This window comes from Epinephelus moara, chromosome 9, assembly GCF_006386435.1.
Source record: "Epinephelus moara isolate mb chromosome 9, YSFRI_EMoa_1.0, whole genome shotgun sequence".
Lineage (NCBI taxonomy): Eukaryota > Metazoa > Chordata > Actinopteri > Perciformes > Serranidae > Epinephelus > Epinephelus moara.
Genome location: NC_065514.1, coordinates 35,510,879 through 35,523,987, shown reverse-complemented (window position 1 = coordinate 35,523,987; position 13,109 = coordinate 35,510,879). Strand labels below are relative to the sequence as shown.

The window sequence follows — 13,109 nt, the reverse complement described above, 5'->3', positions numbered from 1 at the left end:
GGCACTGGGCCGACCCAAAGCCGACGTAACAGAGACGTTTGATGAGCTGGGACAAAAGAGTATTAAATTTAAAGATATCCGCCCATGCGGCCGATGCTTGTCAGACGTTATAAATTCAGGGCCGATGTGTAGTCCTCAGGCCGACGTCGGCCAGATGTATGTGTGCTATCTGGGCAGGATCTGACATTACCTCTAAAGAAACAACGGTTATTGGCGAAGAAGTTGTCGCTAACGCTAACATTCCTCTCTTCTCCGTGAGCCGGGAGCCTCACGGAGAAGAGTTGGAACGTTAGCATGGCAGCTGACTAGTGCTAACGCTAACGTCCCCACGCTTCTCGGCTCCAGCGAGCTCTGTGAGCCGAGAAGCAGGCTGGGGATGTTAGCGTTAGCACTAGTCGGCTGCCATGCTAATGTTCCGAGAGCCTGCTTCTCGGCTCATGGAGCTCGCTGGAGCCGAGAAGCGTGTGTTGGAGAGCAGAGGTAGAGGGAGTTGTGGCTCATGACACACTTTGTTTTGCTCTACAGGCAGTGCACAACAGTGAACCTAGCGGTGAAACGATTTTGCTTATTGCCCCTTTAATCAGTGCTTGCTAGCTGAGATTCATAACGCGTAAAGAACGTACGTGTATTATGGCATTATAATGGCTGATTAATAACAGAAATTAATGCGGCAGTTAATATTACCTGGCGATGTATCATGAGTATTACCCAAATTTTTTTCTTATATATCCGTTGCCCTTACAAAAAGCTAAAGTAATTTAATGGAAACATGCAGTATTTCTTAACAGATTACTCAGTTAATCTGGTGATTAATAGAATACTACAAAAATCGATAACTGCACCCCTACATCAAACACAGCTTTACAGAGAGAGAGCAGGGCAAGGATTGGCTAATCAGTGGTGTAAGATGTTACCCATTTCAGTTGTAAAATAAATAGAAAGCAAATATGTGGTTAATGTTGATAGTGCGGCAGGACACCACAAACAAATCAATGCAGGCTATGAGAAATGCTATAAGAGCACTGCCTTTATAGTGTAATTAGAGCTTAGGTTGAACCTGCCGTGGTTGTGGTGGCACCTAGGCTTGGGCTGTATCTAATTTTTCATACCCGTACCTTCCTGGAACAAAATTAAACTCACCAAAACCGTCTTGGTTAGTCCTGTTAGTCCTTTAGTTAGTTAGTCCATTGTTCCAGCAATCACCATCTCTGGTTTGGTTGAAATAATGGTATAATGGTAGGGGAAACACTGTTGTGCACTACATGCAAAACATCTTCAGTACAGCCTCTCCAGTATGAGGTTAACGGATAGATGAGCATCTGTATTTTTTATGGTACTGAAAATCATACCATCAGGATTTCTAAATACCCTGGTATACCGTAATACCGTGATAATGCCCAAATGACACATGACACATGACTTGAACCAGTTTTGTTCAGGATTCTTGGAACCTTGGTGCTATCTTGTGAACCAGCCTGTGTTTCCACTAGTTTTGCATGGATGTTCTGTTATTGCAGATATTTGTTTTTACACAAAAAAACAAGCATGGGCCAACTATTAATGAGACCACTGCATGGTCTTTGTTTCTGATAGTAGATAGATAGATAATTTTCCCTTGACTTCTCTATTCTCTCTTTCCAACCTGTAGAATATGAAACACCCACTGATTTTGTCACGGTTCACGCAAGAAAAACCTGCTGATTTTTGGTTCTTGCTGAGAACCAAGGGAAACCTGTTAACTTGTGGTTCTAGCTGAGAACCAAGGAAAACCTGCAAACTTTGGGTTCTAGCTAAGAACCAGCTTTTCAGGTTTGTGCCAGTTTATTTCTGGTCAAAATACTTTGAACTAGGGATCTACCAATTATTGGCATGGCTGATAGTATCGGCCGATACCTGGCATGTTGATGATAATCAGCATCAGCCGTTTTTTTCACCGATAACCAATAAAATAAGTTTATTTAAAAACGCGCTCCTTTGGCTCTGATGCAGCCGTCTCTGTGCCTGAAGTCCCCACTCTTAACTGTGTAACAATGTCCCGCCTTCAGCCCCCACTGATTGGTTACACGGCACAAGTGATAGCCAATCAACACTGAAGCTTCTACATGCAGTGCCACAGAATTGGAGGAGAAGCAGGCTGCTCCGTGAGCTAGCGGTGTGATGTTTCACGGTAATGCAACAGAAACTGTCGACGTTACAATAAAAATCCTCTATGCTGAAGTTTTAAAGACACCACAACCTTATTTGATCAATTTCAATGATGACATGCATGCCCAGAGGCGAAATTCCGACCTACCTGCCTGCCTATATTCACATCAAATGCGATACGATTTTGCAAATAGACTAAATGATTAAGCTTCTAAAAATAAATAGAACCATGGCAAAAAAAAAAAAAAAAAAGATGTAGGTTAATCGTCATCAAATGAACATGACCTGGAGCTCCTTTAGTTAATAAAAAGAAGACAGAAGTTAATTCAAAATATAGCTGGCATTAGTGCCACAAATGTGGAAAAATAATTAATGCATGGTCCGCTAGCATAATGCTAACATATAATGGAAATCTTCATAGACGTGCTAACAGAAATTAGTATCGGCGCCGCAATGGCATTACAATGACAAACAATAAAGTGCAAGTGAGCAGCTCTACATAACATAAGCAAATAGACACAGAGCAATACATTTGTACTTATAGACATATGTTTCCTGTGCTCTATTAAACTTTAACCGTGTCGTTGTGCTCTACTGCAAGTCTGCATATTCTTCTAAAACTACACAACACTGAAAAGGTATAACAACTTAAACTCAACTCATGTGCCCCCTAGTGGTGTGGTGGAGCCGCTGCATCAAGAGAGGTGGCACATTAATTATTATGATATATTTATTTATTTATTTTATTTTTTTTTTTTAATTTTAAAAATGCTATGGGCAGCTCCCTGCACTTTTCATTTCCATCTGCTGTTCATTGTTGTACTCATTTACTGTTAAGTATTTTACTTATTACAGTACTTTAAACTAGGCCTGCACGATATGAGCAAAATGTGCGATGTGCGATGATACTCTTCAATATTGCGATGACGATATGACTTGCGATAAATAAGAAAATATATTTAAGTGTGTATACAGTTCCTGTCTCTTTAAGATTTTTCAGCTTTAATAGATTCCCTGCTTTTAGGTACCCTCAAACACTGAATAGCCAATGACAATAAATAAAAAAAATGGAAAAAAAAAAATTTGAGCTTGCTTTTATTAAACAAAACCCACATAACAGAACAAGAATTTACACATGTTATAATATCTATTAGAAAAATAAATTAAAGTTTAATTTCCCTGCTCTCAACAAAAACAAAAAATATCTCTTGAAATAAAAGAATCTCAGGGGAAAAAGAGATTAAATAAATATCATAAATAAATTAAATGTGTAAAATAATTGCAAAATTTTCCACTCCAACAGGTCTCTGAAATATGAAATAACTGGAATAGGAGGGTTAATAGAAAAAGAAGAAAATTAAATAAAATGAAGAAAAAATATCTACCCTTACGGGTAAGCGACTCACTTTAGTATTCTCTTAGGGCAAGTTCTTAGCCAAGAAGACCAGCATGTTAACTTTGGTAGGTTTCAAACATGCACGCTGACATGTTACCACATTCCCTGATGTGCTGAAGAGCCTCTCTGAGGGTGAACTAGTGGCAGGTATGCACAGATACTGCCGAGCTAGTTTACTCAGCTTTGGGTAGGTGAAGTGGTGGAGTTTCCACCAAGCCAAAGGGTCTGCCTCACTGTCAATGGTGGGGGACAGCAGGTAGCTGTTCACTTCAGCTTCAACAGCTTGCTCCAGCTGCATGACAGATGAGGTGGGGTTTGGACCTGGAGTGCTTTTGAACAAACAAACTGCCCAGTGATCGCTTTGCCTTCTTGTTGATGGGTGGATCCATGCTTTGGGCCTCAGAATGTTCTCCCTCCTAAAACAGAAAGAAAAAAAAAACATGTTGCATAATCACATTCAGTTAATACATCATCTGATCATCATCTTGTATTCCACCAGTGCTCATGCCATTAAAATTTGTAACCTAGTTTGTAGTTACCTCCTGCGATGTATCTTTCATCTCTGACATCACCCTGGTCTTGATGTCTTGGACTGTCTCTCTGCTAATGTAGCTGACCTTGAACCTGAGGTCCATGAATGATGCAACATCTAGAAGTTCTTGTGTTGCTGGGTCATCATATTTTGTATTCATGTAGTCCAAGATTTTCTCTTTAATATCCTTGGTCAAATCTGTGTCACCTTCTTTTTCAGCAAGAACTGATGTCTTCAAGAGATGGAGGACTGGTTTCACATGTGAAACGCTCACATAACTTTCCCCTGAAAGAGCATCAGTAAACTCTTGCAAAGGTTGTAATGCCTGATTCACAGATTCAATCACATCCAGGTCCTGCCAGGAGGGAACCAGATGACGTGTTTTTCGGTCTGCTGAGAGGACATCAGATAGGGCCCGCCGCTGCTCCAAGACCCTCTCCATCATCTTTTGTCTTGAGCCCCACCTGGTTGGGCATTCAGTGACAAGCGCATGCTCTGGGAGGTTGTGCTCCTGTTGTGCTTCCCTGAGAGCCGTCTTCTGCTTCTAGCTGTGGGAGAAATGTCCCACCAATTTTTTGCAGAGTCCAGCAGCATGGGCAGTGCTGCTGTCATGTTTAAGAGCATTTTCTGAAAAGAGGACATGAAAACACAAAAACAAGTGAACATTTTAGCATTATTGCAATTTTGTAACATTTGCAAAATAAAAAAAAAATATTTTGACTAATTGCAGATGCATAATTAAAGGAGCTATATGTAAGAAATCTAAAGTAAATAGTCGTAAAATCCTCCTAATATGTCACAGAGACTAAGGAATAATGTTCATATAACATACTGATCTCACCGACAACAATAGTACAGCCAGAATATTTGCATTTAAAAAACATTTTTACAGTCTGCAAATCATGTTTATGTTTTGAATTTGTGTTTTGGCCTGTTGCGCCACCCACCGCCGTCTCCCAGTCCCGCAGTCAGTAGAGTCTCAGCATCAGTTACAGTTACGACTGAGCTACAGCAGCACGGCAAGCAGCATTAGCAGTGTCCTGGTACATAGCATTAGCAGCCGGCTCCTCCTCCGCTGTATCCTGGCAGCAGCGTTAGCAGCAGAGAAGCCGGACTTGCTCGAACAGTCCGCTGGAAAAACCGAAGATCGGCCGTGGGCAAACAGCATGCCGCTGTCCAGCAACCTCGAATCTGTAGGGGAGGGGGGTGCTGACACGACTCACGGCAGTATTTTGAATTTGAGTGCAGTAACTGTTTTGGCCACATTCTTACATACAGCGCCTTTAACTACACAATAATTCAGAGACTACATGCAAGTTGCAACTAAAATGATTATTAAGTCATAATTCATGTATTATTATCAGAGGTGGGTAGAGTAGCCAAAAATTGTACTCGGACAATATTACTCAGTTAAAAGTAAAAAGTAGTCATCCACATAATTACTTGAGTAAGAGTAAGAAAGTATTTGGTGAAAAAACAACTTTAGTACTGAGTAACTGGTGAGCAACATCTGATTTATTTGTCAAATAAGAACATGAATGTAATCAATCAATCAAAATAATAATCTGCAAATTCATGTATTTTAAACGATACCCCTTTAACTAAAACAAAATTAAATTAAATCTTTACAAACACAACATAAATCAAGGCACAAGAAACACACACACACACACACACACACACACACATATATATATATATATATATATATATATATATATATATATATATATATATATAATTATTATGTACCCAGAGGTGGGTAGAGTAGCCAACAATTGTACTCAAGTAAGAGTATTGTTAATTTAGAACAATATTACTCAAGTAAAAGTAAAATGTATTTTGCATTAAAACTACTCTTAGTTTTAATACAGAGTAAATGAGTAAATGTAACTAGTTTCTACCCACCTCTGATTATTATTATGGGATTATTATGGGACAGATTAATATGTGGTATTTATTAATATTTTAATTTGAAGGATGAGCTCAAAATCAATGATTAATTTATTTGACAGATACAGTGTGTGCATGTTGCCAGAAAGCCTGTTTTCAGGGCTGGCCATGCAGTGGGGGAAATGAACTATATAACTTTAATATCAAAGGATTGCATTTGCTATTTTTTTTTATTAAGATCAATAATATTCAGACGGCATCCTGCTCTTGAGCAAGTACGGGTGATACTTCAATCTCTGATAATAATTTCACGTACAGCAAATACACTTACCGATAGCAAGATGCAGCCTGTGTCCAAAACATTGCAGTCTGACCCAGTGGTTAAGCTCCATGGCCTTCACAACATTTGCCCTGTTGTCAGTGGTCACACAGGTTAGTTGCTCCTCCCGCAGATGCCAGCTGGCCAAAGCTTCACATAACCCACACGCAGTGTTCTCTCCGGTGTGTTGTTCTGGAAAATACTGTGTCTGTAGACACCGTGCTTTCAGCTGAAACTCCCGGTCCACAAAGTGAACAGTGAGACTGATGTAGGGCTCTGTGGTCCGGCTGGACCAGAGGTCTGTGGAGCACGCAAAATACTCAACCTGGCACAGCTCTGACTCCACCGTCGTCCTGCATTTCTCATACAGTTTTGGAATTGCAACATCAGAAAAATAATTCCGTGATGGCACCTCATATCGTCGGTCGAGTTTGTTAACTAGACTCACAAATCCGGGTCTGGTCACGGTAATAATGGGCATCATGTCCATAGCCAAATAGTGAATTATGGCCTCCGTTATTTCAGTGTGTCGTTTAGAGGACTTGTCATATGGAGTCGTGCTCACAAAACTCTGAGCAATAGACTGTTGCTGCAGTGATGGCAGCGTTACTTTACTGCTGCTCGACTTTTGTGCTTTAGATTGACTGGCCTTGAATTGTTCGTGCAGCTCTTGATGGTGGTGCAGCAGGTGGTGATGGAGGTTGGTGGTGTTACCTCTAGACGTTGCTACAACCGCTCTGCAGGTCCTACACAGTACCTGAGTCTGTAAATCGTCTTCTCGCTTGAATCCAAAGTATTGCCAAATTGCGGAGGTGCTTTCTCTTTTTGGCACAAGTGTTTCGTCCGCATTTTCACTGCTCTGCTCTCCTGCCTCCGCCATCTCTCGCCATTCCTCTCGCTACTAACGTGAGTGGAGCGGGTATCATCTGATTGGCTAAACGGTGTGCATGCATGGCCCATGTGTCCAGGGCTCCATCTGACTGGCCAAATGTCAGCATGCTGAGTGTGAAAGCATGGCGCATGTAAACAAATCTTATCGCATGTCAGACCAACTTTTGCGATGTGTTTATCGCACACGTTCACATCGCGATGATGATGAAAATACGATTAATTGTGCAGGCCTACTTTAAACCTCAGGGAGTATTTTTAGATTTTTCCATTCATTTGTTTACTTGTCAAAGATTTTTTCAAAGTACTGCTGGCAGCTCCCTGTACTGTTACATTGGAAAAGTTCTCAGAATAAATATATGCTTAATTGCATTTGAATGTAGTGCTTTGTCAGTGTATTTTTTTAATTCTGTGTCAACTGTGATTTTTACAGCAGACATATATCGGTTGTAAATATCGGCTATCAGTATCTGTTTCATAATAATCGGGATCGGCATCGGCTCTGAACAAACCATATCAGTTGATCCCTACTGATAGAAGCCAGAAGCAGTTTCATGTTAGTGGAAAAGTGGTACAAGAGCGCTGTGTTTTAGTGTCATTTACGGGTGCCCTGCTTCTGTCTACTGCTGCCTGTGTAAGAGTTTGACACGGTGTTTGGGGCGGCTGTGACTCAGGAGGAGGTAAAGCTAAACTCTGCAGTTCATATATTTAAGTGTCCTTAGGCAAGATACTGAAGGTTTACTACAGGTCTTACCATGTAATGGCAGCAACAGAAAGTCATCTTTTAGTTGCAGCTGCTATTCTAAACAATCAATCTAATCAGCTTTGATCAATCTGACCACAGACTGATCGTATGATCTGTTCTCCACCCTGCAACTCAAACTCAACACTGGACATTCTACGCTCTCTGAACTTATTTAAATTATTTAATTATAGAATTATTAATACTATCAGTTACAATGACCCTCAAGGATATTTTTATCAAACGTTTTATCACTAAAATTGAAACTTAAAAGTTTTTTTTTTTTTTCTTTTTTAAATTATAGTCTGTGTGAAAAGTCTCCCTTTTGAAAAATAACCAGAATTAAGGTAAGATTCTCCATCCAGTTGCTTTTTTTTCCAATACTGTAGCTAAGTAAATGCACATGGTATGAGGTCAACCTGGGAGCTCTGCTGTTGTTACTTCGTGGTGTATGTTGTTTTAACTTTTAAGAAATAACTGCATATATTGTAGATTCTAACATGCAGCATTATATTCACAACAATAACATTACATATGCATTTCTCTTTCATTGTTATTTTCAAAGCTATGTCCTTTTGTTGTTGGTAATCTTTGATTTTTATTCACTTCACTAATTTCTCTATTATTACTTTTCCACTTGTCATCAGTCACTTGAATGTGCTGTCATCCATCATTGTGGCTTTAGACAACTGTCAGCGAGCTGTTAGTATGCTTTCATCTGTCTGCAGCTCAGTTGGTGTGACATATCTTATGCTGTGCAGAGGATTGTGGGTCAGAATAGCCAGAAAAGCATGCTGGCTTGCATACTGCAAAATCCGACCAGATGCAGTAGAACATCCTGGTATTTTTGGCGTACTGCATTTGGCATACTATGTATTGGGACATAGTACTACATTTGTTTCTGGCATACTAAATAGTATGGTAGTATGGGTGTTGGACTGAACATCATGGGCACTGAGCTATCACTCATTAGCCAATGGGGACGCAACCCTGAAAAAAACCCTCCCACGACAGAGGGTTATGTCAGAAGTGCAAACAAAAAGTGAGGCAGGGCAAAGGAGAGAGCTGGCAGCATGACTACAAAGCTGACAGTGAGGGCCAAAGTCCTATCAGTGAGGAAGAAGCAAAGGGAACTGTAAATAAAGGATTTCTTTCAAAAAAGTAAAAGACCAACAGTTTACACCATCACACATACATACACCACACAAATAACTTGTTTGCAAGTTGTATGTTTTGCTTTTGAAATGATTTTTTTTTTTTTGCCTCAGTTCCAGCAATAGCCATGGCTGGAGGCATGGGGTCTCATTCATGAAAGTGAGTAAATCTGTGTGTAGATTTGCACATAAAAGCCTACGCTACTAAAAACCTACTCCGGATTCAGGAACGCTGCGGGAAACTCAGATTTGATCGTAAACGTGTGTATGATCATGAATGCCAATACATCATAAAGTGACAGCGTGCTCCCAGTAATCAGCAATTAGCATAAATCCCCACCCATGAATAGCCAATGACCACCATATAAGGAGGTGTAGGTGCATCCAGTTGACCTGTCAGTCATGGCGCAAAGAAAGAAAGAGAAAGAAAAAAGAATTTTTCCGAAGCAGAGAGAGAAATAATTTTGGAATGGACTTAAATGGACTTAAGAAAAAACATTTTATTTTCTTCAGTTAGTGGTGTGACAGGGACAGGCAAAGCGAAGGCCTGGAGGGAGGTAACAGATGCTGTTAATGTTGTCTCCGTAGTACAAAGAACCATGTCAGAAGTGAAGCGTAAATGGTTTGATATGAAACTGGAGGCAAAGAAACGCATAAGCACACACACAAAAATACAGCAGTCACCAAACAAACAGAAGATTCAGTTGTGGGGTTTTGAATGAAGTGGGAATGGGAAACCAGAGATGTTTTGTGCTTAATAAACTCTAAATCAGTGATGGCTGTCGGAATGTAGAGCTATTTAACATTTATTTTAACAAATGATACGGATAACATATAGCCTACAGCAGTTTTGTATGCATCATCTTCAAATTATTTGAATCTTAATAGCCTTAAGCTCTGTTTTATACAACATAAATTAAACATTTTTCAAATCAGATTTATTCATTCAAATGATCAAAAAGCCACAAAAAAACCCCCAAAAAACGTGTTGTCTCAAATAATTCTTTCAGCTGGTGCGTGCTCCTTCGTGGCTCCACCACCTGCTGCTCCTGCTGCCCCTGCTGCCCTTGCTGAACCCAGGCACCGAGGCCGAAGAGGCTGTGATCCGGCTGTCCTTACGGATAGCCTATTTTTATTATCATCATTCATCATGTAGAAAGAACGTGTATTCTATTGAGTCGATTTACATAGATAATTCACAATCATGAACCTAATCTGGATCTTAAACCTGCTAATTGCCAACTAATTTAACTAAATGTGTTATATTTTTAATATTTTGTCATGTTTAGATTACGTGTTTCAAAGGCATCTGTGTATTGTGTACATAACAGAGCGCAATACGAATTAAAATTGTAATTTCCAATAGTGACAAGCAATATTTATGTGCTTTACTAAATTTACACAAGCACTACGAGTGGTCGGGAGCAGGAGTAGATTTTGTTAGTAGCTATGAAAAGATTGGAGCTACTAAAATATTGATGAATGCGGACATGCACGTAAATTTCCGTCTGCGAACAGTTTACACACAAATTCTTTCTGTTCACATTTCATGAATGAGACCCATTATGTTTAAAGATTGTTCATCCGTCGGTCCATTCCATCCTTGTGAACATGATGTCTCAAGAATGCCATGAGGGAAATTCTTCAGATTTGGTACAAAAGTCCACTTGGAGTCAGTGATGAAGTGATGTTTTTGGTGGTCAAAGGTTAAGGTCACTGTAACCTTGTCTGTCTCATGTTTGTGAACATGATATCTAAGAACGCCTTGAGGGAATTTCTTCAAATTTGGCACAAAGGTAAACTTGAACTTGAGGATGAACTGATTCGATTTTAGTGGTCAAGGGTCAAAGGTCAAGGTCGCTGTGACCTTGCATCCAACTCATTCTTGTGAACGGAATATCTCAAGAACAGCTGGAGGGAATATCTTCAAATCTGACACAAATGTTCACTTGTACTTAACGATAAACTGATTAGTTTTTGATGGTCAAAGGTCAAGGTCATTGTGACCTTAACGATCTCATTCTTGATAAGTTTATATCTCAAGAATGTGGGAATTTCTTAAAATTTAGCTCAAATGCTCACTTGGACTTAATGAACTGACTGGATTTCAGTAGTCAAAGTCAGTGACCTTGCATCTCATTCTCATGGACATGGTATCTCAAGAACACCTTAAGGGATTTCCTTAAATTTGACACAGATGTCCTCTTGGACTGAAGAATAAACTGATAAGAGTTCTGTGGTCAAAGATTCAAGGTCAGTGTGACCTCAGAATTTGTTTTGGCAATAACTGTAGAATTTATATGTTAATTATGACAAAACTTCATACAAATGACTAATAGGGAAAATAATTAAGTGATGACATTTTATGAGAGCTGTAATTCTAGTTTTCTTTTGTGCTTGGCTGGAAGACAAATTGGTGCAAAGAACAAAGGGATCATACACTGAGCTGGCAACCAGTAATATCCCCCATCGAGTTTGCATCTGTTCTTTACAGTCCATGTTAAAGATGAAGGTGTTGCTTTCTGTTAACGCTGCATGATATATTGTTTCAGCATCAACACTGGGATGTGCAGATGTGCAATACTGGCATCACAGGACATACAATATCAGATAAGACAAAACATGTCATGCTGCAGCATTTTTGCTGCTTGATACAATAGGAAAACTGGTACTTGATGTTGTGTTACAAGCCAAGCCTTCCCCTTTTGCTCTGGTTACATGTGTATGTGATGTAGTCTGGTGGCATTTCTTATTGGAAGTGAGACTCTTCTGTGTATGTGTGTGTGTGTGTGTGTAGACGGACACTTTAACTGGGCCGTCAAATGTCGCAGACACAGCGAAGCACAGAAAGGTGAAGTGTTTTTCCAAAGCTACAGCAGTCAGCAGAAAGTTTGTAGATAAGCTCAGGTTCCAATATAACGACTTTTAAAAGGGCTGTGTTGAAGAAATACAGCACCTCTTAAGCGCAGTTTTATCATGATGTCTCTTGACCATTCTTCACCACAGAGTTGGTGGACTTTTAAAGCTAGAGTGCAACTCTCAGCCAGACTGAAGCTTAATGAGTTAGCCCAGTGGTTCTCAAACTATTTTTTGGGCCAGTGCCCCCCTATTCAGTACCCAAGTCCCTTACCGCCCCCATTAATCATATTTAGGGTGATGTGTTATTCTGTCTTTTCCTGCCCTTCTTATCTCTTTAACAACACTAGACAGGGGGCCAATTCTGAAAAGTGCTTCCGTTAAGACTTTTGCGGACATGTTTGGGTACAAGATGACAACCTATTTTTTTAGTTAGAAGGGACCTATAAGTGAAATTCTAGGGTGGTTGTCAACCTGAAAAATTATTTTTGTGAGTTTTGGAAGCAATTTTAAGCAAATTTTCAGGTTTCCTGCTTAACACGACCTGCCCACAATAAATGTCAAATATCTCCACAACCACAAGGACCACATGCACAAACTTGATATCAAATGAAGGATTACACTCAGGGGATGTCTGCAGAAGTGTCAGAATGAAAATACTCAGGGGATGTCTGCAGAAGTGTCAGAATGAAAATTTATTTGACAGTGTAAGAGCAAATAGGGCTAGAACTTGTAAAAATCACTCTCAGCCTAAAGAGAGCCAGTTTTTAAAGTGAATATCAACTTGGAAACACAAGATAACAGCCTCAAACCTGTATCAATCAGTACCCAAATGTAGGGGAATAAGTCATGCCAAGTTTAAAGCTTATAGTGTGAGACAGTGCAACACTGCACAAATTTTAGTGCTTAAATGTCCAGGCGGAAATCTAGAATATTTATTTGACATTTCACTACAAATTCCTTCCAAATTCAACAGCTGTCTCACTTCCTCTAGAGTTAGTAACTACTAATGATTTGTAGTAATAACTGTGTAATATTTGTATGGCTAAGATATAATACATTTGAGGCAACTTAGGGATGATTTTGACAAAAACATTGTTTAATAATCACATAATCACAAAATTACAGAATCTTCATTCACTTTGGCAACATGCAATTTCCAGTAAACCCTGTCGTTAGAACTT

General features: G+C 39.6%; 2 protein-coding genes across 7 annotated transcripts in view; one reads left to right on the top strand and one right to left on the bottom strand.

Annotated features, from left to right (window-relative positions):
* The window catches only part of nek6 (NIMA-related kinase 6), a 95,314-nt gene that overhangs the window by 2,779 nt on the left and 79,426 nt on the right, over nt 1-13,109 (top strand). The window contains exon 2 of one of the 6 annotated variants that reach the window (XM_050052697.1): nt 8,220-8,262. The exons of the other annotated variants lie outside the window; for them this stretch is intronic. The gene's annotated coding sequence lies outside the window, so the exon portion shown is untranslated. The remainder of the gene's footprint in view (nt 1-8,219; nt 8,263-13,109) is intronic. 6 annotated transcript variants of the gene reach the window in all.
* On the bottom strand, nt 3,564-7,165 carry LOC126395994 (E3 SUMO-protein ligase ZBED1-like). The gene is made up of 6 exons (XM_050053797.1): nt 6,341-7,165; nt 4,642-4,700; nt 4,408-4,537; nt 4,081-4,305; nt 3,907-3,957; nt 3,564-3,833 (listed from the first exon to the last, which is right to left on the bottom strand). The coding sequence occupies exons 1-6, from the start codon at nt 7,163-7,165 to the stop codon at nt 3,564-3,566; spliced, it is 1,560 nt and encodes a 519-aa protein (XP_049909754.1).

Excerpts from the sequence above, each read along its gene's own strand:
- LOC126395994 (XM_050053797.1), bottom strand. The coding sequence starts at position 7,165 with ATGGCGGAGGCAGGAGAGCAGAGCAGTGAAAATGCGGACGAAACACTT. Across the intron at positions 4,306-4,407 it reads ACCTGGATGTGATTGAATCT|ACATCAGTTCTTGCTGAAAA; the intron begins GTGAATCAGGCA and ends CATCTCTTGAAG. Across the intron at positions 3,958-4,080 it reads TGAAAGATACATCGCAGGAG|GAGGGAGAACATTCTGAGGC; the intron begins GTAACTACAAAC and ends TTTCTGTTTTAG.